A 23,562-nucleotide genomic window follows, 5' to 3' on the forward strand; every position below is an offset into this window, starting at 1 on the left:
CAATATCACGTTTCGTTAAATTAGGTTTGGTGCAGTTGACAATTTGTAACTTTGAACATCTGCCAATTTGGTAATTAATTTGGAAAGTTGTACACTTGCCAGTTTGAAAATTAATTAATTTAAAAATTTACTGATCGAGTATTGTCCTATATCTGTTACATTAATTATAATTATTCTTATATCATACACCTTTAACAATTTTGTGAAAAAATGGAAGATTTGAAATGTTTAGTAATTATATTAAATTAAGTTAACAAATTACGATCAAATGTTTTCATGTTGCTATTCCACAATTTACATTTTAAAAAAGCAATTTTATAGAAACTGCATTACCATAGTAATTACTTCGTTTGTGCGTGGCACTTGTGTAAATGAACGTTCGTTTCAAATTAAACTTTACTTTTGCGTTTATATTCTTGATTAAAGTAATTTTTAAGAGAATATATTAATAGAAAAGACTTCTGAAATACCTCCAAGCATATAACAATGTAATTTTGCTGTTTAGAACTGAAAATTAATGCTGATAAAGTCTTTACACACTTTTACATTTCAAATTTCGCGCGCAAATTGCATTAGTACCGGTGGCGCCATCTCTCCGGCGAACGGGGTGAACTACACGTATCTGTAGCAGGTCCTTCGTTAGTTCAATTTTTCGCCACCAGGAGGCGCTAGTATCGCTGCCCTCTGGTGGCGAAAAGTGGAACTAACTAAGGACCTCCTCCAGATGGGTGTAGTTCACCCTGTTTGTTGAAGAGATGGCGCCACCAGTCCTATTTCCGATTTGCGCGGGAAAATTTGAAAATCCAAATTACCTACATATATTATTACCACTAATTTTCTGTCAGCAAGACAAAATAATAAGAATCCAATAAATTTAGACCACTTTAGAATATTTTAGAAGCGTTAATATACCCAAAAAGTTAATTAATCAAAAAATTTATATTCAATATACAGTGTCAGTAGTTTCACTGTTCACCGCTAGAAAAATACTTGATTTTCACGTGTGTAGTATAACCTATAAAATACACTAAATACTTGTTTTTAATATTCCAACGTTCAAAATCTCTAATAAAAATGCTTCTCACTCTGCTATGTTAATATAACATAGAAATAAAATTGCAATAAAGTAGTTAAATAAGTTGAAGTAGAAGTTTAACCTAAAATCTTATGGGACTACATTTGTAAACAATGTCAGCCCCATGCCAGGATATCATAGAGGATATAGAGGATCTAATATCCTCACAGGATATTACACCCAAAGAACGTTATAGTTCAAGGAAAAATATCACTGTGCGTTCAAAACGCAATCAGTTACGTGAGGAGCTGCCACAGCCTCCGGTCTTCAACAGTATTGTACCAGGAACACAGACAATTTATGTGAAAACATGGGGATGCACTCATAATAGTTCTGACAGTGAATATATGGCAGGACAGCTTGCTGCCTATGGTTATAGATTGACAGAAGACAAAAGCAAAGCAGACTTATGGTTGCTAAATTCTTGCACGGTGAAGAGTCCTGCTGAAGATCATTTTAGGAATGAGATTGAAGCTGGGAGAAAGCAGGGGAAACATATTGTAGTTGCTGGGTATGATTTTATTATTTGTCTGCATAATATTAAATACCGATGAAATTAAATATTTTTCAGATGCGTACCACAAGGTGCTCCCAAGTCATCCTTCCTGCAAGGGTTGAGCATGATCGGTGTGCAGCAGATCGACCGTGTAGTAGAAGTGGTAGAAGAAACCTTGAAGGGAAATTCAGTTCGCTTTTTACAACAGAAGAAGGAAGCAGGGAAAAAGATTGGTGGTGCTTCCCTGAGTTTGCCAAAAGTTAGGAGAAATCCACTGATTGAGATCATAGCCATCAACACAGGCTGCCTAAACCAATGCACTTACTGCAAAACAAAACATGCAAGAGGAGAATTAGGAAGCTACCCTCCTGAAGAGATAGTTGAAAGAGCAAAGCAGGCATTTGAGGAGGGAGTCTGTGAGTTGTGGCTAACATCTGAGGACACTGGTACCTATGGCAGAGATATTGGCACAAGTTTACCAGAATTGTTGTGGAAACTGATAGAAGTAGTGCCTGATGGCTGCATGATTCGCGTTGGAATGACCAATCCTCCTTACATTCTGGAACACCTGGAGGAAATGAGCAAGATTCTACGACACCCGAAGGTGTACAGCTTCCTCCACGTTCCGGTGCAGTCTGGTAGCGATCAAGTATTGGCGGACATGAAACGCGAATACACTTGCGCTGATTTCGAGATGGTTGTGAACTTTCTTCGAGAACGTGTTCCAGGATTGACCATCGCCACTGACATCATTTGTGGCTTTCCAACAGAGACAGAGAAGGATTTTGAAGAGACAATGAAGCTTTGCGAGAAGTATAAGTTTCCGAGTCTGTTCATCAACCAGTTCTTTCCTCGACCGGGTACACCCGCTGCTAGAATGCAGAAAGTACCCACACAGGATGTGAAGAAGAGGACGAAAAGATTATCCGAATTCTTTCAGACTTATTCCCCGTATGATAACAGAGTGGGTCTGATACAAGATGTGCTGGTAACAGAAGTATCGCACGATAAGAAGCATTACGTTGCTCACAATAAGTTCTATGAGCAGGTTCTGGTGCCTTTGAAAGAGGAGTACTTAGGGAAGATGATTAAAGTTAAAATCGTTGAGACAACAAAGTATTCCATGAAGGGAGAACCGATAAGTAAAGGAGTATCACCGTCGGTAAAACAGTGTTTAGCCAAAGGAACTGTATCTGGTATACCGATCGAGATGAAACCATCCAAGTACAGGATAGCTGCGATTCTCACAATTTTTGTAGCAGTCATTTGTCGACTGTTGTGGAAATTTTTAATGGTTTAATTTACTGACGAGTTAGGTGTTAAATAAATACAACAGTTTTATATTAAAAGTAAAACGTATTTAATTCTTTATCTTCACATTCTTAGACTATAAGCATGTTGGAAGTAACAAACTTATACACTTTTTTTTTTCGTTTTTCCTTTTTGTTTTTTACAAAGAACGTAATTTTTTAAATTGACAGAAGATCATTGTTTTATGAAAATAACAAATGTGTATCTCAAAACGTATACCTAATTCGCACCGCATATAATAGTTACTAAAATATCTAGTACGCAATACTGAAACTTTAGCGAGAAAACCGTGTCGAAGGTTTTGGTATCTTCTACATACTATTTTCTTATCGTACTTCCATCGGAAGTACAATTATAGGCACAATGGTAATAAGTCTAACTGCTATACAAAACATGGTCGGACATATTTCTATAATTTATGTGGGATGGGATAGTTTAGGAGCACTCGAGACACTAGCTAAACGTTTATACCGCAAACCAAAATGCAAGAAAACAAGTAGTCCTATTCGTGTCGCATTCGCGTATCTTCATAAATTTACAATATCTTCCTAGATGTATAGGTAAAATTTTTGTAATGGAAATACACAAAACAGGATTTAAATAATACACTTGTGAGGGAGATTACAAACAATACAATGTTAAAATTTTAGAGTAATAGAAACTAAAGTATAAAAAATAAACATAAATTTAAAACTTTGTGATAGACTTTAAAAAAATGGCACATCAAAGTGGCGTACTAGGATACTAAAATATCTTAAGGAAGATGAGATAAAATAGAAGCTTTTTTTCAATTTCAATTTGCAACAATTGTAGATTTTCTACTTTACAAAATAGATCCTTCTGTAATTGTAGTTTTAGATCTTTCCAACTCTACAATTTAAATTATTTACATTTGCTAAACCTCATCTTACTTTTACAACAGACATCTTTATACATAAAAGAAACAATGTTGCGCACAACAAATACAGGGTCTTATTTTTAAAAACTGCAAGTGGACATTGTAAAAATTTATCTTCAGTTAAAAAATTAGAATTCGTTATATAAAAAGTGGCAAGATATTCGAATCACCAGTGTGGTGTAAATTTTGTGCCTTAAACAGTTTACATCGTGTTAAGAGGCACACTAAAAATTTTTTCAAAAAATTCTGTTTAAAATTTAGTACATAAAACGTTCGACATAGAAATTATATATTAAATATAGTAATTCTATAATACTGCAATTTTCTGCAGACACGTACAAATTCGAATAAAAAATATTTGTTCAATTAAATTATTAAATTTAACCGGTTACGAATTAGGGAATAGGTTTTGATTACATATTCTCGATAAATTTGGTACTGTTAACATATAATCTATAATTTACATAAACATATAATTCTAAATATAAAAATACTTAACGCGCAATGCTATTTAACGAGGAACTACTTGTTTCTTGCATTTCTCATTTCTTACATTTTATAAATAAACGTTCACTCATTGACATCTCGAGTTACTATGAACCGTTTCATTCTGTATTAACCCTTTCTTCCTAAATATTATTCAGAAAATAGACCCGCAAATGTATGCTTCTATTGTACAAAAATATATATCTATTTTATTTCTTCGAAATATTCTTTTACATTTCTTTTTGTAATTTCTATGAACAATTGCGGCACTTGTTTGAGGTTAGGAAAGTTGCTATGTTATCGACAATATCATTGATATACCGTTGATTAACATGTAATTTTATTACTCAAATCTATCTATTCTCGCCCAAACTTCCAATCATGGTACATAAATTTATAATTCTTGGTTATGTCAAAAATTTGATCGAGAAGAAACAGATTTGAATTATAGAATTATGTGTCAGGTTAAGTTATATCTTTTGTAATATTGAGATGAATAAATATATTTAAATGACAATATTAAATATTATATTCTACCTTAAAACGATATTTCAAAGATATTACCGATAAAATATCGACAACCGATCCTTACAAGAGCTACTGTAACGGTGTTCGGTAAAAAAGGGTTAACATTCACGCAGTATATTTGTACTTAAAACACTTTTTGATTAATAATTGCCAAGATAATCTCTTCCTTAAAACGTTAAAAAACGATGGCACAAAGAACCAAAGTGGCGTACTAGAGCACTAAAAACATTGGTAAAAAATAAAGTATGGCTCCCAAAAAGGGGTAAACGTAGAGAGAAAATGAGAAGCGTTTGATTTCGGTTATCACTAATTTACCAAAAAAAAAAAATCGGTTCGCTCGTTGAAACTCAACTTGCGGCGAGTGGTCAAAATTATAATGAACATACAAGATCCGTTCGATCGATAATCCATTACAATTTTGCACCTGTCTTTTAGTTTCATAATGCCACAATTTGTACACAACTATAAAACGTATATATATTAAACGTACATTGGGTCGTTTCCGTTTGAACGACGCTAACTCTCGTGGAATACTAACGGTTCGCGAGAAAAATTAAATTAAATTAATTCCAACGATCCTATACGCTAAAACATTTTTAGAGAGAAACGTGACAGCATTTTAAAAATATTCTAACGAACTAATTGTCGTGTTTTTGATTTTAGAGGAATGTTTTATAATCTCCTGAGATTCCGTTTACTCTGTCTTGAGCCGACGACCAGCCGTTTGTTCCTCTTGGTCGGCGTAGCCAGCAGGGGTGTTTTACAGGGTCCGGTGTGCGGCCTCGAAGAGCAGAAGGTGCAAAATTCCATTGAGCAACCTTGCCTCGAACACGTTCCCACGTTTTTCTCGCCGTCCACGTGACAAGGGAATGAGCACTTCGGACAGGGTAACAAATGCTCCCAGGGCGCGAGTGTACGACTAGCCTGTCAACAGAAAGAACACAGTTAGTACATCTTCATCTTTGTGCTTTAAAAATTCTTAAATATATACACAAAAATTTAATACAAGTTATGGTAACAGAAAATTATTAAAAATTATATTCATTTTTTTACAGTTTTGGAACATGAAAATATTCAATCTCACAATTTTCAAATACTAAAATTTTCAATTTCCCAAATTCTCAACTTGTTGGTAAGTTAAAAAATCCCAAACTTCCAAATTCCTTGTTGGTAAAATAGAACATGACACAGGAATAGTAACAGGCTTCTAGAACCCCATAGAACACATGGTACAAGAAAATCTGTGTACCACAGGTACAGTAGATTCACTCTTTACCGACAGTAGAAAATTCCAAACTAAAACCATCTGCACATATTGCAGAAGTCTATATGTTGAAATATCAACTGAAAATTTGCAAATTTCAGTTACAGTGTATTAAACAAAAATATGTATTTAAATACACATCCTTCAAACTAGAATTTATATGAAATTTATATGACTACTTATAGGAAACAAAGTACCATAGTATGAAAAAGTCCATTGTACTGTCTTATCAGGAACCCCATAGCTATCAGCCAGATAACGATATCATTTAGTCCTATAAATTTAATTGGCAAAAATGCCGGGGCAATTAGCGTCCCATTCTAACCGTCTCGTTGCAAATTAATTAATCGCTTGCACCTGTCGGTGTGAGAATAATTTTCTTTCGGTAACATAAGGTGAAAGGTGCGCTGAGCTTCACGGGTAACATAAGGAGAAATACGCGCATGAATTGCATGGCGTTTATCATTCAACATAGCGTCACGAACAACAAACAACGTAGTCCGAGCAATCTGTCGTGCATTACTAATTAGCGCGACAGAAAATGCGTGAGAATATTTGAACATCATGGAAGGTGTGATACGTCATCGACAAATGGCAGTGATGCTGAACGGATGGTAAAATTCAAACCTTAGAAACGGTCGCAAATATTTTCGCGATTTCACTTAACCTAACATTAACCTTTTTCTAAAAAATTGTCGTTTTAGACTCGATGAAAGAGGTTAAGCGTTTAACGAATGTTCTAGAATATTTAGGACACTAATTTATTTTCTATCACGAGACATTGTAATGTAATTTTATTTTCTATCACGAGACATTGTAATGTAATTTTATTTTCTATCACAAGCCACTGTATTTTTCATCACAAGAGAAATAAATTTACTTGGCAGTTTTGAGATAATTTATTTGGCGCGAAATCGATGAGAACAGTTGTTTTGTTACTTCATGGTAATTCTTGAGCCAGATGTGAATTTTTCCGCCATTTGAGGTCACGTTCGGTTTAGTTTGGGATAGCGGGACATTTTCCGACTCTGCTGATCACTAAGGTATGCAAACCATGCGTTGATGCTTAGCAGCCGAATAGGTTTCAGTGTGAATGGGCCACCAATAGAAACGCCGAAACTTTTGGCGCCAGAATTATTGGCGGGAAGAGAGCTGACTGGCCCATACAGGTTAGGCTACAAGGACCACACGAACGAGGCTGTTTCACTTGACCGACAAATACTTCCTGAACAATCCTCACGTTCACGCTACTTCAATGACATATGTTTCAATTTGATTTACAGTGATGGTATGTTTTTATTTGTAGGTTATTTTCTGTATCAGCTATTATAATTTATAGGTAATAGTATTATATTGTTACTGTTATTTAATTCATTCATGATGCAGATTTTTATTTCTAAATAGTTTTATCAATTAATAAATATTTTACTGATTTACAGTCTAGACTTAATATTTTATTCTGTATTTATTTTTATAGATTTCTGAAAAATGCAACGTGTGCAGTAAATTTTTTTGAGAAGAATATTGTTCAATAAAAAGCCAGAATGCATCAAAGAACATGTAAAATATTTTTAAATATTCTAAATCTGTAAATCATATTTTCTCTGCATAAAAAATTACCTACATGATTTATTTAACAGTCTAGATTGAAAATTTAAACCTGTATTGATTTTTATAGATTTCTGAAGAATGCAACGTGTGCAGTAAATTTTTTTGAGAAGAATATTGCTTAATAAAAAGCCAGAATGCATCAAAGAGCATGTAAAATACTTTTAAATATTCTAAATCTGTAAATCATATTTTCTCTGCATAAAAAATTACCTACATGATTTATAACAGTCTAGACTGAAAATTTAAACCTGTATTTATTTTTATAGATTTCTGAAGAATGCAACGTGTGCAGTGAATTTTTTTCAGAAGAATATTGTTCAATAAAAAGCCAGAATGCATCAAAGAACATGTAAAATATTTTTAAATATTCTAAATCATCAAATCATATTTTCTCTGCATAAAAAATTGCCTAACTAAAAATACAATTATTACAAAAATTTGAAAATTGACTTATTTTTGTTATCTTCACAGTGTCAGTATGCAGATGTGCTTGAAAATTGAAGAAAGAATAAAAGAGTTAAAATTCGAAGATGTGGAAAGAGTATTCTACTATGGTTCTCTAACTTAATATGTACGTTAACGACCGTAGCAACCGACTTGGGAAATGTAGAAAATGATGATAGGGTTCGAACGAACGCCCCTTCCCACAATGTAGCAGCAACAGTTGGCTGTTCGACCACATTGTGCGGCACACATCTACAAATACTGATGTCGTAACGGTCCCTAAATTCTCCAAAGACGGTTCAAAGATACCATACTTCCTGCAACCATGTTTGAAAAAGGTCTTCCCAGTTGGAGGCAGTGAAAACTATATACTCCATGGCCCAGAAGTTTTGGAAAAGCTTTGAAGTTAAAAATTAAGTTTGGAAAAAATTTTTCCAAAATTTTTTGGAAAATTTTTTACTTATGGAAAATTATTTTGTAACTTAAAAATTTATACATTTGAAGAATTTTCAGATTGTAAATTTGTGAAATTGGAAATATCAAAGTGGAAAATGAGAAATGAAATTTTTTGTAGAAGGAAAGAATATGCGGAAGGAACTTCAGTTATATTAAAATTGTGGAACTGAAATATGAACAAAGAGTGTAGAAAGTGTGATAAAAGAAGTCATTTTGACTGGCACTTATTAACATACCCTATATATGAGCCATAAAATAATCAGGTAGTTATGTTGAAATATTCAACCCGAAATTTCGGTTGGAGAATATTCTCATCAGGAACGGTTCTACGTAATGACCAAACGAAGTTAAAAAAACTTTCTACCATGTGGGTATTCATTAAGGGACTGGGTAGAAATAGACCCAAACAGGGACGTATTAAGAGAAGGGCAACCACCCTTCTCAATTTCTAAATTTCATCAATACTTATATTTACTATTCATACAAATATAATTTATAAATTGTAAATTATTATAAATTATTTAAAATTTGTTTTTGATCAGGGTGTCCAATATTATGAGGCAAACAGAGGGGATGAAATTCTACCCAGTCACAAAAATAACATGAAGTAAGTTGATAATTTTGTATAATATAAAGAAGTGATAAATAAATGGCAAAAGCTTGTAAGAGAAAAAATAAATGTTTAGGTCCACGGCATACGCCCCTGCGGCAATGTAACAAAGTACCGCCCTCGAAGATTCGTAGAAAGGAGATAAATATTCTACCCGGCGCGCACGTGATCCGGCACAATGTTGAATGAAGGATCAAGAGTGTCATTGTATCGAGTCCCAACGGTCGGTTAGGTTTTTCCAGGGAACGTGATGTATGTTTTCCTGCGATACGCGTGTGTTGAACGGCGATAGAAAGCAACTGGGTAGAGAAGTCGACAAGAAGTCCGTTGGGGACCCTGACACAATGTAGAACGTAGATAAAACATATCGGATATGAAGTAGTATGTACTTTTACCACGCGTCGATCTTATCTATGTATTTCATTAATTCTACTATTTAGTATTCTATTATTCTACATTATTACTGTAGTTTTTTATATTATTCTAATATTATATATACACTGCTAATACATTATTGTATATTATATTATTAATACATTAACATTGCAGGTATAAATAAATTTGCAAGAAGAGATTGGAGTAAGAGGTCAGGAAGCAGAAGTGATTAGTTAATATCAAGAAGCGGTGGAGGTTGAGAAGGGAGAATTTCGGGCAAGCATAAACGGGGAAACATGCGTGCAGGTTCGTCGGATTAACTGAACCGAAATCAAATTTGACGGAATCAGAGTCCGAAACTCGATACCATCCTAGTAAGTTTAATGGAGATATTGAATTACCGCTACACCATAATTCGATGTGATAGGCGAAAAGACTGGGACAAATGGTCCGCATTTTTCGAAAGCCTCCGGTTACGCTAGTTACTACCTAGACTTTCTATTACATATGTCAGCAGATATCTTATTTAAATATCAAATACTCTATTTAAATTTTATTGCAAATATTATTACAATTATTATTATTGAAATATTATAAATATTATTAATTTAATTGTTGAATACACAATTAAAAAATAACTAAAAAAAATGTATTTATTAATTTTACAAAATTAACAAAATTTAGAAAAATTGAAAATTAATTTAATTAATTTTATTTACTTTTTAAAAATATAAGTAAATTAGTTGCATGATACATTAGCATATCTTTTGAACAATTTTCTGAGGAACCATTTTGTTATTCATAAGGACGTTGTGTTCTAAAATACCTGATGATTAATTATTGCTCTTTTCAGATTGAGAAGTATTCTTGATGCTTTAGACTCTCTTATCATTCTACTATCGAGTGCTGAAGATCGCAAAATCAATTAATAATAGAAACGTCAGGGTAAGATCTTGAAGATAAGGAAAGGAGAGGAGTGAAAAATGTGAGACACTCAATTATTGTTTCCTGTGTGTGCTTTTTGATAAACGAGTCCGATTCTTATGGTAATCGGTTTTGTGAAAAGTAGGCGAAAAATGTTAATTGAATTAAGAAACTGTAACTGCGTAATATGTTCAGAACAGCATTGATATTTTGAGAAATTTATTTATTTAAGAGTTTATTTTTATTTATCAGTTTATATTAAATAGTATAATTTATTCAAGACAAATCATTTGACTCTGTGTCTAAAATCGCTGTCCCGTTTTTAAGCAATCTAGTATTTTCCGGTGTTATCACACCCACATAATTAATTATCTAAATCGGAAACCGAATAAGAACAACGCTGGAATTAGGAGGAGAGTAATAAAATTAATTCTTGCACAAAAAATTTCCAAATTTGAAAATTTAAAATTCTTGATAAATAAAATAATATCAACATCTCCAAAGTAATTTGCGAGTGAACCAGCCCGCGAGTATCATGGGAATATCGCATTTCATATCAGTACACACATCATCCGGTGCGCTGAAAGAAGAGGGCGCCTTGTTAGGTCTCATTATCCGTGAAAATAATCGGCAATAGACACACAATACAGGTACCTTGACCTCGTCCTTCGCAGCGCGTTACTTTGATCTTTTATAATTAGTTAAACGATTCACCCAGATACCAAAGACGTCAAGGTCGTTCGTAGGAACGCCCAATGTCAGCGTGTAACGACCGTTTAACTAGCCATTATAAAATATATAGATATTCTCCTCCCAGAGGACACGTGCCTAAATATACCCTTATTTATAAATATATGCTATCTCCCTTCTTACTTGTCTGTCTATATGCACTCTATAAAATTCCTGTGCTTACAAGTTCCATTATTTCAAAATCCCTAAATTTCCCAGTACCTCCAATTTCTAAATCTCTAAATTCCCCAAATTCCTAAATTCCTGAAATTCTCAAATTTCCTAAGTCCCTAAATTCCTCAAATTCTCCAGATATCTGAATTTCCCAAATCCCTAAATTCTCCAAATTCCCAGATTTCCTAAGTCCCTGAATTTCTCAAATTCTCCAGATACCTAAATTCCCCAAATTTCCCAATACTTCAAGTTCCTAAATTCCTAAATTCCCCAAATCCCTAAATTCTACAAATTTCCAGATTTCCTAAGTCCCTAAATTCCTCAAATTCTCCAGATACCTAAATTTCCCAATACCTCAAGTTTCTAAATCCCTAAATTCCCCAAATTCCTAAATTTCCCAAATACCCAGATTTCCCAAATCCCTAAATTCTCCAAATTCCCAGATTTCCTAAGTCCCTAAATTTCTCAAATTCTCCAGATACCTAAATTTCCCAATACCTCAAGTTCCTAAATACCTAAATTCCCCAAATTCCTAAATTTCCCAAATCCCTAAATTCTCCAAATTCCCAGATTTCCCAAATCCCTGAATTTCTCAAATTTCCCAAATCCTTAAATTTTCCATATTCCCAAATTTCCCAAGTCTCTAAATTCCCCAGATCCCCTAAATCCCAAAATTTCCGTAATTCCCAAGTTCCCCAAGTGCCTAAATCGAAGTTGTATTTTCGAAATTCGAAGGCATTAAATGTCCATATGATCAGCGAAATTTATTGACGTATCGGACATGTATAAAAACTAGAACGAGTGCTACAGCTTATTCGGTTGCTAGGCGCGGCTGTTTCGAATGACCCGCTCACAGCGACCTCGAGTCAATCTTTTAAATTTTGCCTGCCACTTTAAGCTGGGAACCTGAATCTATACATTATTCATTTCTATCGCTAATTTCTATTAATCAATAGAAATTTGGAATTTTCGTTACAAGCCACTTAGTGACTTTAACGCCTAACTCTAACGAATTCCAAATTCCTTATTCTAAATCAAGGCTGTTTCTTTTAATCTACTCGCGATCGAAGGATAAATAAATAAATCCGTTAGATGATAAATAATCGTACGTTGAATCTGTGAATGAATAAGCAGATTCTATGGTGTTCGGAAATTGCGTAAAGATTTTGTAATTCATGTTCGCGATACATGAAGTGAAAATACAATTTTTGATTTACAGGCCGTAAGAATGCAAGAGCATTAAATCTGCAAGAGCCTTCGATAACTAACGATCCTTTTAGATACAGGTCCCGCCTACAGTGTGTTTCTCCTGCCAGCATCGATATTTCTTTTACCAACAAGAAAAATTCGCTTTCAACTGTTATACAATTATGCGCTTCACACAATCGACCTGACAACAATTTCTTATTAGGCAATAAATCATGTAGGGAACTATTATGAAGAATAAATTATTCAAGTTTTTTACTTTTCACAATAACCCTCAAAAATATACTTCATAAATTTCCAAAATTTCATTCCATTTTCTCTACGACACATTGCAAACTCGAAGGACAAAGAACGGTACAAGTTTCACCCCCCGGAAAAGTCTCTCCCCATAATTCATCCTCAGGTAAGTTTTCCAAAACGTCCGCTTTCTTAATTTTCAAAGGACAAACGAATTTTCGGTGTCTCCTTTGAGCTGCCATGTGTACGTTTCTACCTGCACGTAAAAACCCGTCGGTGGGTATGTATACCTGTATTCATGGTGTACTTTGGGGTCTTTTGGTTCCGGAACCTGAGACCCGTCCGCATGGTCGAGCACAACTACGAATTGGCCTGAAAAAAAATTCTTCTTTCTTCGCCTGATAGAAATCGTGCATTCGGCGAAGGTGATGTGGATCACGTTACCGAATGCGTCAATCTCTATCTGTTTCGATGACCTGCTTGATATTTCGTCAATCGAGGATTTTTTCAAAAGATTTCAAGTCAATCATTTTTCAATTCAGTCGGTTCATAAATAATAGAACGTATATTTTATACATATAATGAGAAATAGAGGGAAATTTGAAGTTCTGTCTTGTATGTGCAGGTTTTTTTATAGTACAATTTTTATTTGATGAGTCTTTTTTGTGGGTTATGTAGTTTAGAAAAAGTTTCAATGCGATACTGTGCATGGCTGACAAGAAGACATCTGGTAGGATTGCGCGTTGATTGGCCAGACTGAAAGGAGCGGCCTCATTGGTCAGAGTGAAGGGAGTGATTGGTCAAAGTGAAAGACCTGACTGATTGTATGACTGTAGAATATTGTTCATTTTGTGCGTGCAGCTCTGTTGTAGTCCTAGACAATGCCTAAATCCCTAGATTCCCAAAACCTTGAACCCCTACCGACTGAAAATCTCAAGTCCCTAAATTCCAGCAATCTTACATTCTTAAAAATTACTAGATCTGTGTTCTCAAATTCCTACATACCCACATTCAAGAATCTTCAAGTTCCAACAACCTTAAGTCCCCAAACATCACTAGATCAGTCCCAAAGTTCCTACGTCTCCATATCCTGAAATCCTTGAATATCTACATCCCTATATAATTAATTCTTCAAAGTCTTATGGTCTCCATGTCCCTAAATCTTCAAATTCCAACACCTTCAAATCCCCAAAAGTCACTAGATCAGTCCCAAAGTACCTACATCTCTAAATCCTGAAATCCCTAAATATCTACATTCCTATATAATTAATTCTTCAAAGTCTTATGTCTCCATGTCTCTAAATCTTCAAATTCCAACACCTTCAAATCCCCAAAAGTCACTAGATCAGTCCCAAAGTATCTACATCTCTAAATCCTGAAATCCCTAAATATCTACATTCCTCTAGAATTAAATCTTCAAAGTCTTACGTCCCCAAGTCCCTAAATCTTCAAATTCCAACACCCTCAAATCACCAAAAGTCACTAGATCAGTCTCAAACTTCCTACATCTCTAAATCTTGAAATCCCTAAATACCTAATTCAAAAATCCCTCAAAATCCCCCACATCCAAATCCCCAAATTCCTACATCTTTGAATCCCTAAATCCCCAAATGTCAAAAGTGAAAATCAGCGAGGCCCAAATCGTATAATTTCAAAATAGCAATATTTCGTAAGGTCGGCAAAAATTGCATAGCTCCACGGTCGATTAAAATTTTCTCGGTCGAACGAGGCATGTCGGGGTTCCCCCGAGAGCAATTCGCGCCAAAAGTCGGCGGCTTGAATTTCCTCTCCCGACGCGAGTTGCGTGCCAGCCAAGAGGGTTTTGCGCACACGCACACATCCGAGGAACGTATACGTGCACGTATCCTCGGATCGTTCGGTTTCAAAGTGGGCCAGATGCCCGCCAGCAACGCACGTCAGATGTATCATTATCTCGGCCTCACTGTTGCTATGCAATTAGAGTCCGTTAATCGGGATCCCCACCACGTGACGCCAACGCGTCTTTCGTGACGCCAGTGGATGGGGAAAGGAGAGAGCCATAAAGCAGAAAAAGAGACGGTAGAGAAGGGCGAAGGAAACGTTCGAGGGGGGACAGAAAGTCTGCGAAAAAAGAGCAAGCCGATCGAGGCGGGAAAGAGACGGCCGGCCGACGCTGAGCCGAAGAGGAGGACGCCAACAACAACAACAACAGCGGAGCACGTGGACGTGAGAGCGCGAAACTTCTCTGTATTCAGTGTTCGCTCTTTCATTCGCTTTCTTGCGCCTCCTTTTTCGTCCAAACTTTTGCACTTCTCGTTTTTAGGGGGCGTTTCTCATTTTGTCCAGCGCGGTATACCGGGCCCGTAACGAAGAAATTTTCGCACACAGAAACAGTTGTTCCGCGGGCGAAATTTCAACCTTTAATGGCGGCCTTTTCGTCACGATTCCAAACCAATTTTCTACGAATGATTTATACCGGACGAATTTCCTGTTGCATAATAATCGGATCAATTAACCACGTGTCAGCTTTTTATTTTTATCGTATGAGTTATTGCGGGAATCAAGGTAGATTTATGCGGCGGGATTGTGAAAGTCGATCGGCTCTTCGTTTTAAATATTCTTCTTAATTCCTCAATGACAAGATGTACTTTAATGTGTTATAATTTGTCGCTTGCAATATACATCACTTTCATAAAGGAGAAATTTAAGAACAAATGTACTTATTCAATAAATTTATTATTAATATAATTATAATTGTGTTTGATCAATTTTTATTGTACAATTTTCAGCTTTCAATATTTTCAACATTTTTTAATATTTATGTTGACTTTATATCAACATAGTTAGACATAAAAATTGTTATTTAAGAACAGAATTTTGCAAAAGTTTTTTTAAAAAGTTATTAAGATATAAAATAGAGAAAACTAGACTTCTTTTTAGACCACTTTCATGATCGCTAGCAAAAGGATATTACGCGAATTTTTGATGCTAAGAGCGACGTAAGTGACGCGTGACGAATTTTCTTGAAGCGTGCTTTGAATTTTCGGAGCCATTTTGCATATTGGCGCGCAAGACGTGACTGTTTAAATATCTCCAAGCGATCACTTTCGAGATAAACGCTATTTATTTACCGATTCCATCAATAATAAATATATTATAATTTTAAAATATCAAAACTGAGTATGAAAGTTTCTAGAACGAAAGAATACTTTCGTTCAAATTGGAACCATTTTGGCGCCAAATTTTTGGATCGTGTGTCGAGTGAGTGACCTATGTATCCGACGTCTGTGGTTCTAGAAAATTTAGAAAAGACTACCAACGAGACATTTCTTTACCATTCATCATGCCTGACCTTGAACGCGGTTTCGACATGCGCGCGCAACTGCGCGGGAAAGCTGTTGGTCCACGTTGTTTTCGTTCATTCGACTACGAACTTCAACCTCTCTTTTATTAACTCTTTCGCTACGGAAGAGTTCAACGCGAATTTATGGCCAGTAAATTTGTGGCAGTGACACACATTCTTTGGCAAACAATACAATTACTTGTTGTACGATAAATAACATTCATAATGCATTTGAAAAATTTAAACAATTAACCGTATTGCAACCAAATGAAACTATAATTTCAACTTCATAATTTTAAAATAAAAATGTAATGTACAAAGTGTACAGAAAGTGCCAACAATTTTAATAAATATGTAAATATTTGTGGCTGGTGAAAACAGTCATTTTTATTATTGGGTTAATTTTGTCCCTTTATGCAGTAATTGAGGGTTAGTTCATTTCCAGAAACGGAAATCCGTAGTTTAGTCGAAACTAATCGATTCATTAGACGCCTTTGAAGCCGATGAGACGATACGTGCAACGTCATCCTCTTCTCGGAATTCCAGCTATTCCTGTTAGCAACAAACATCCTTCGTTTTTTACCCTAGTATGATTAATTCTCACGTCATTTCCAAAAAAAAGTACCAACTGTGCACACAGTGACCCTGTATGATCCTCACATCTTCGTTACAGTGCATTCAAACAGGTTACACATATTTTTTCGATTATATATTGCATTTATAAATTTATGATCTTAGGGGTTTGGGGATCTAGGGATTTCAGGATGTGCAAATAGAGGAATTTTGAGATTTGAGGATCTACGAATGGGGGAATCTAGGGATTTGGGGATTTGGGAGTTTAGGGATTTTGAGATTTGGAGATTTAGAAAGTTGTGGTCTAGGGAATTTGAGAGTTTTAGGAATTTGGGGGTCTAGGGATTTTAGGACGTGGTAATTAGGGAATTTTGAGATTTGGGGATCCACGAATATGGGAATCTAGGGATTTGGGTGGGGATTTGGGGACGTAGAGGTTTAGGGACTTTGAGATTTGGGGATTTAGAAAGTTGTGGTCCTAGGAGTTTGGGGATCTAGGGATTTGTGGACATAGTAATTGGGGAATTTTGAGATTTAGGGATCTACGAATATGGAAATCTAGGGACTTGGGGATCTAGGGATTTGGGGACCTTGAGATTTAGGGATTTAGAAAGTTGTGGTCCTAGGAGTTTGGGGATCTAGGTATTTGTGGACATAGTATTTGGGGAATTTTGAGATTTAGGGATCTACGAATATGGAAATCTAGGGACTTGGGGATCTAGGGATTTGGGGACCTTGAGATTTGGGGATTTAGAAAGTTGTGGTCCTAGGAGTTTGGGGATCTAGGGATTTGTGGACATAGTAATTGGGGAATTTTGAGATTTAGGGATCTACGAATATGGAAATCTAGGGACTTGGGGATCTAGGGATTTAGGGACCTTGAGATTTGGGGATTTAGAAAGTTGTGGTCTTAAGAGTTTGGGGATCTAGGGACTTGTGATGTGGTAATTGGGGAATTTTGAGGTTCGGGGATCTACGAATACAGGAATTTAGGGATCTAGGGATTTAGGAACTTTGAGATTTGGGGATTTAGAAATTTTTCGTCTTAGAACTTTCAAAGTCTAGAGACTTGGTAATTAAGAAATCTTGAGGTACAGTGCTCTAGGTTTATAAAAATTTAGGAATTAATGATTCTAGGGATTTAAGTACCTTCAGACTTGGGGATCCACGATCTCCAGAGAATCTACGAATTTGAACAAATGGAAATCAATAAATTTTCCGATATAGAAATAGAGATTTACGAAGTTCTATCCCGAAGGAAATTTAGCAACCGTCAACGGCGAATAGGAAACTGCGCAGTTAGAGATCGACTCGGTGGTACAGGATGCAGGATATCTGTCGGATGACGTGTGACCCGTTCAAGGCCGCACGTTCGTCCTGTGTTTAAAAAGCTTGACGACGGATCCTGTAGAAAGGTGTTCGCGTTCGCAGTGTCAAAATGACTATCCAGGGCCACGCGCATCTATTAAACATACATTATTCAACGCAATCACCAAAAAGTCTCGTTGCGAATTCAGTACGATGCACCGTAAACCGCGTAGCAACAGGGGCCTGGCAACAGGACCTCTGGCTTCAGCCTCTCTCTTTCGATCGTCGTTCATTCCGTTCTAACTCCAAGTAATATCAATCTTCTCCTCTCCGTTTCTTTCTGGCCATCCCTGTTTTTCTACCGCACTTCAACGGCCACGGCGTGTTCGCCGCTTTCTCGTTGCTCGTTAACGGAGCGGACGCGAACGGGGGAGAGAAGTCGCTGCCAGTGACAGTTCTTTTCGGTTCCTTTTCGGTAAGAGCCACAGGACCGTCGCAATTTTAGGGAGTGCTGGATAACGGAATGTTTTGCTACAGTCAACGAACTCTACATCAAAACCAGATGCGTTTCTGTCTCGATGCAATTCCACGGATTTCACCCTAGGTTTATGGATCTTTTACGGCCATTTTTATTTATTGCTGAGACTATCCAAGTGACTGAGTGATTCGATTAGCATCGTTCTTGGATATATTTTTTTTATGGAACTTTACATACCTCTCTGGAGGATGAGTGTGTGTACATGTCTGATTGAAACACAGTGTGATCTTTTTTAAATATTTCTTTTTTATTAAACTTTACTATTATATACCTCTAACTCTTATGTATTAGTGTCTCATTAAATATATGTCTGATTGAAACACAGTGTGATCTTTTTTAAATATTTCTTTTTTATCAAACTTTACTATTACATACCTCTAACTTTTATGTATGAGTATGTCTCATTAAATATATGATGTCTGATTGAAACACAGTGTGATCTTTTTTATCAAACTTTACTATCACATACCTCTAACTCTTAAGTATGAGTATGTCTCATTAAATACATGATGTCTGATTGAAACACAGTGTGATCTTTTTTAAATATTTCTTTTTTATAAACTTTAGTATTATATACCTCTAACTTTATCTATGAGTATGTTTTATTAAATATATGATGTCTGATTGAAACACAGTGTGATCTTTTTTAAATATTTTTTTTATCAAACTTTACTATTACATACCTCTAACTCTTATGTATGAGTATGTCTCATTAAATATATGTCTGATTGAAACACAGTGTGATCTTTTTTAAATATTTCTTTTTTATCAAACTTTACTATTACATACCTCTAACTTTTATGTATGAGTATGTTTCATTAAATATATAATAACTGATTGAAACACCGTCCATCAATGTATAAGACAATAGTCTATCCACATACTCGTTTTGAAAGCCTTTACGGTTACCGAGACCATAAATACAAACATTAGAAACTAGCGATCGTGCTGTATATTTGAGGTGTAACATTTTTTTCCTCCAACGAACGTTTGCAAACACGAGGTCTAATGTTCACACGTTCACACGTGGGACCCCTCTCGCTTCCGGTAATCTAATATTCAATGGCAATTAGCGAAACTTGAAGGTTCAAAATGGGTTTCTTCAACTTTGACATTCGTATTAACGTCCATTTATTTTGCTTCGAATTTCGTGTTTTGTACAAATTTATGAATGTTATGTTCATTTAAAATGAGGAGTATTATGCGCATAGGGAAAATGATTAATATTATGTAGAAATGAAAAATGAAAGTACAATAACTAATAAATACAATAACTAAAAAGTACAATAACTAAAAAGTGCAATAACTAAAAATTGCAATAACTAATAAATACAATAACTAAAAAGTGCAATAACTGTAAAGTACAATAACTCAAAAGTGCAATAACTAACAAGTACAATAACTAAAAAGTACAATAACTAAAAAATACAATAACTAAAAAGTGCAATAACTAAAAATTGCAATAACTAAAAAGTGCAATAACTAACAAGTATAATAACTAAAAAATACAATAACTAACAAGTACAATAACTAAAAAGTACAATAACTAAAAAGTACAATAACTAAAAAGTACAATAACTAAAAAGTGCAATAACTAACAAGTACAATAACTAAAAAGTACAATAACTAAAAAGTACAATAACTAAAAAATACAATAACTAAAAAATATAATAACTAAAAAGTGCAATAACTAACAAGTGCAATAACTAAAAAGTGCAATAACTAACAAGTACAATAACTAACAAGTACAATAACTAAAAAGTACAATAACTAAAAAGTACAATAACTAAAAAATACAATAACTAAAAAGTGCAATAACTAACAAGTGCAATAACTAAAAAGTACAATAACTAAAAAGTGCAATAACTAACAAGTACAATAACTAATAAGTACAATAACTAAAAAGTACAATAACTAAAAAATACAATACCTAAAAAGTACAATAACTAAAAAACACAATAACTAATAAAATAAAAACCCAAATAAAATACGACGAAAAATGATACCAAAGTAAACGAAAAGAGTCCCAAACCCAAAGAAAAGTCAATTCCGCAAAACGAATCGCTTTCTCGGTATACATAACGTTAAAATCGTCTCTCACCTGACCTAGCCAAGCAATACGAATTGAAGGTACATTAACAGAAGAGAACGAGTCGTTTGTTCGACACGAAACAACCATAGTACATCCGTTCGAACACAAGCAACGTTTCACGGTGGTAAATTGCTAATAAACCTCGAACGCCACTCGCAAACGCCCTTCTGACAAGTAAAAGAGCCGCGTAGAAGAATTTACAACGTTTGCCACGTCCTTTCTTACTCCGACAATATGTTTTATCTAAATTAAGGTGGAAATCCTGGGTTAGGGGAACAGATAAGTGTAGCGTTTAAATGCTTACCTTCGGCTTTTATCTTTTTACTGATTGGTTGTTCTATTCATTTATCTTTTAAAGGATTTCATTATTCGTTCTTCGGGTATTAGGATCATATATGAAAATTTATTCTTTCATGATTGACTTTTTTATAATTATATGGATTAGATTTATGAATTAGACTGTTTCATAATTATGTGAGACAAAATTGTGTTGGGTCACATTGGTATTGAATACGTTGTGGGAGCCATTCAAATTAGGCTCAAGTATGGATAGTGTCAGGTGCCATTGAAAATGTGACCACAATCCAGTAGTTATGTTAGCAGCTAAATACCATTAGAATTTGACCAAACCTGATTTTGGAGATTTGCAAGTTTGGACATTTGGAGAACTTGGTGGTCCTCGATACCTGAGTTGAATTTTAGAAATTAGAAAATTGTAAAGTCGTAGATCTTCAAGAAACTTGAGGACCCATAATTCACAAATATTTAGATTCCATCAGAAATGTAAAAATGATCATAAAACAAAATGAAGCTTATCAAGTAAACATGCCAAAAGCTCGTAAAAATCCTCGACGATTCTCCAAGTGATCCTAACTCTATAATTTTCAAACTTCGCCAAAAATATTACAAACCTAGTACACATTCGGAAACGACAAAACTGAAGTTCTATTAGACTCCGTACTATGAAGCTTGCATCCAGGACCCAAAAGCGAACCTGGGAAAGTAACAAAGGGTCCTACTATTCGGTTATCGAAGGGGACACAATTAGTGGTACCTTAGAGAACGGACCGGATCTTTCACTTCGTTGTAGGTAATGAAAACGAAGGTGGGCCGATCTGCTAACAGGTACGAGAGCAGAGTTCACGGCTAACGACGATCCGATAATGAGCTAGAGATAAAGTTAAAGGTGGGCGTTCTTTTGGTGTCAGGTTCAGAAGGCCATACCTTTGCGAGAACCTCTTACAAGGAGAACTTCTCAAGTGTAAACCCATGATTTTAATGATGTTTTGCACGGTACTCGACTGCGACTCTTATACCTCCTGGTGGATGCTTAATAGTTTCGGATATCGATTGATAATTGTTCTTTAACCCCTTAACTTATGATTTTCTCAGCGAGTGCGTCAGACAGGGCGACTTAATTATTGTTGTAACGTTAAGACAGACGGAGAATGTTCGAATGTTAAGGACGTTTTCTATATGGCGATCAGTGGAGGGGTAGAAATTGAATCGTGGTGAAAATGTGAGCCAGATTCGTCGCATTTCAAGAATTACGTCACGTGCGGAAGATGATGTTTTAAGACGAAGGGTTAAATGTGATTTAAGTATCCAAAACCATCAAGTGCTTAACTTTTCAATTATATTAATGTCCAATTTCCTAAATTCCTAAGAATTTAACACCACTAAGTCCTTAACTTCTCAAATCCCCAAATGTCCAAATTTCCAAAACCCTTAAGAGCCAAACACTACCATGTCTCCAACTTCTCAAATCCCCAAATGTCCAAATTCCTAAAATCCCTAAGAGCCAAACACCACCAAGTTTCTATCTTCTCAAATCCCCAAATGTCCAAATTCCCAAAATCCCTAAGAGCCAAACACCACCAAGTTCCTATCTTCTCAATTCCCCAAATATCCAAATTCCCAAATGCCCCAAGTGTCCAAACCCATCTAACTCCCTAAATTCTTGACTTCCCAAATCCCCCAAGTGTCCAAATCCACCTAACTTCCCAAATTCTTGACTTCCCAAATCCCCCAAGCGTCCAAATCCACCTAACTTCCCAAAATCCTTGACTTCCCAAATCCCCCAAGTGTCGAAACCCACCTAACTCCCCAAATCCTTGACTTCCCAAATCCCTCAAGCGTCCAAACCCACCTAACTCCCCAAATCCTTGACTTCCCAAATCCCCCAAGCGTCCAAGCCCACCTAACTCCCCAAATTCTTGCCTTCCCAAATCCCCCAAACCTAAAATTTCCAAATTCCCTAAACCTAAGACCCAAACCCAAATGCGGAAATTTAAAAGTAATACCGCCACATAACGAGACAATAAATCCCTCAAGTCATCACGAAAGGTGATAGGTCAAAGATCCGACCGTCCATATGCCTAAAACAGCACGTTTGAAGCACGTGACCAGCAGTACAACTACAATTTGCTCGTACAGAAACGATAAACTAACACAGAACGCTGTAACCTCGATCCCGTAAGTTGCGGTACTCGTCGTAAAGATTTCACGGTCCAGTTAAGGAAACCAGAAGCACGGTTATTAGCGATAATTGAGCGTTATCAGACAGATAGTAATACCTGCAAAGCAAGTGTTGTAGCAAGTGTAGTTTAAAGCTGGTGCTAATGTCAGATAAAACCGGCCTAGCATAATCGCAGCCAGCGCGATGGCTTTTACCTGAGCGGTTTGCTTGGACATCCGGTTTGTTGGTTCATTCATTGCTTGTTTTCTCAATGGAACGTCTAGGTCTTGGTGTACGTAGGTAACTCGGTCAATGGATTCCTCCCCTCGATTGATTACGCTAGACTAACAAGATAATGCATACTGTATGTACCGCAAGATTTATAACTCGTTTAAGGAAGATATGTACGTGCACGTGTGTGCAACGGGGAGGTACGATCAAGATTAC

At 35.6% G+C, this 23,562-nt stretch overlaps 2 protein-coding genes and 1 long non-coding RNA gene across 14 annotated transcripts in view; 2 read left to right on the top strand and 1 right to left on the bottom strand.

The window, feature by feature from the left end:
* Positions 1 to 942: 942 nt before the first annotated feature.
* LOC100877479 (threonylcarbamoyladenosine tRNA methylthiotransferase) lies at positions 943 to 2,926 on the top strand. Its single transcript, XM_003705270.3, has 2 exons — positions 943 to 1,586; positions 1,647 to 2,926. Exons 1-2 carry the CDS (start codon positions 1,189 to 1,191, stop codon positions 2,869 to 2,871), a joined length of 1,623 nt encoding a protein of 540 aa, XP_003705318.2. The 5' UTR covers positions 943 to 1,188; the 3' UTR covers positions 2,872 to 2,926.
* The window catches only part of LOC100877587 (uncharacterized), a 47,079-nt gene continuing 26,424 nt past the window's right edge, over positions 2,908 to 23,562 (bottom strand). The window contains exon 2 of the mRNA XM_003705271.3: positions 2,908 to 5,718. Within this exon, the coding sequence (XP_003705319.2) occupies positions 5,467 to 5,718 (252 nt within the window). The 3' untranslated portion in view covers positions 2,908 to 5,466. The remainder of the gene's footprint in view (positions 5,719 to 23,562) is intronic.
* Positions 5,849 to 10,764, top strand: LOC105663044 (uncharacterized). Of its 12 annotated transcripts, none has more exons than XR_013041006.1 (9): positions 5,849 to 7,346; positions 7,536 to 7,618; positions 7,737 to 7,819; positions 7,936 to 8,018; positions 8,141 to 8,936; positions 9,112 to 9,176; positions 9,256 to 9,560; positions 9,729 to 9,928; positions 10,408 to 10,764. It is a non-coding gene; the product is annotated as an uncharacterized LOC105663044 (long non-coding RNA). The 12 variants fall into 12 exon arrangements; XR_013041007.1 differs by having other exon boundaries at positions 8,141 to 8,832; XR_013041004.1 differs by having other exon boundaries at positions 8,141 to 8,240; positions 8,325 to 9,176.

The sequence above is a fragment of the Megachile rotundata genome, chromosome 16 (genome assembly GCF_050947335.1).
Source record: "Megachile rotundata isolate GNS110a chromosome 16, iyMegRotu1, whole genome shotgun sequence".
Classification (NCBI taxonomy): Eukaryota; Metazoa; Arthropoda; class Insecta; order Hymenoptera; family Megachilidae; genus Megachile; species Megachile rotundata.

Bases quoted from the DNA above. Each gene is read 5' to 3' on its own strand.
- LOC100877479 (XM_003705270.3), top strand. From the start codon at position 1,189: ATGTCAGCCCCATGCCAGGATATCATAGAGGATATAGAGGATCTAATA. The intron at 1,587-1,646 runs GTATGATTTTAT...AATATTTTTCAG, and splicing joins AAACATATTGTAGTTGCTGG to ATGCGTACCACAAGGTGCTC.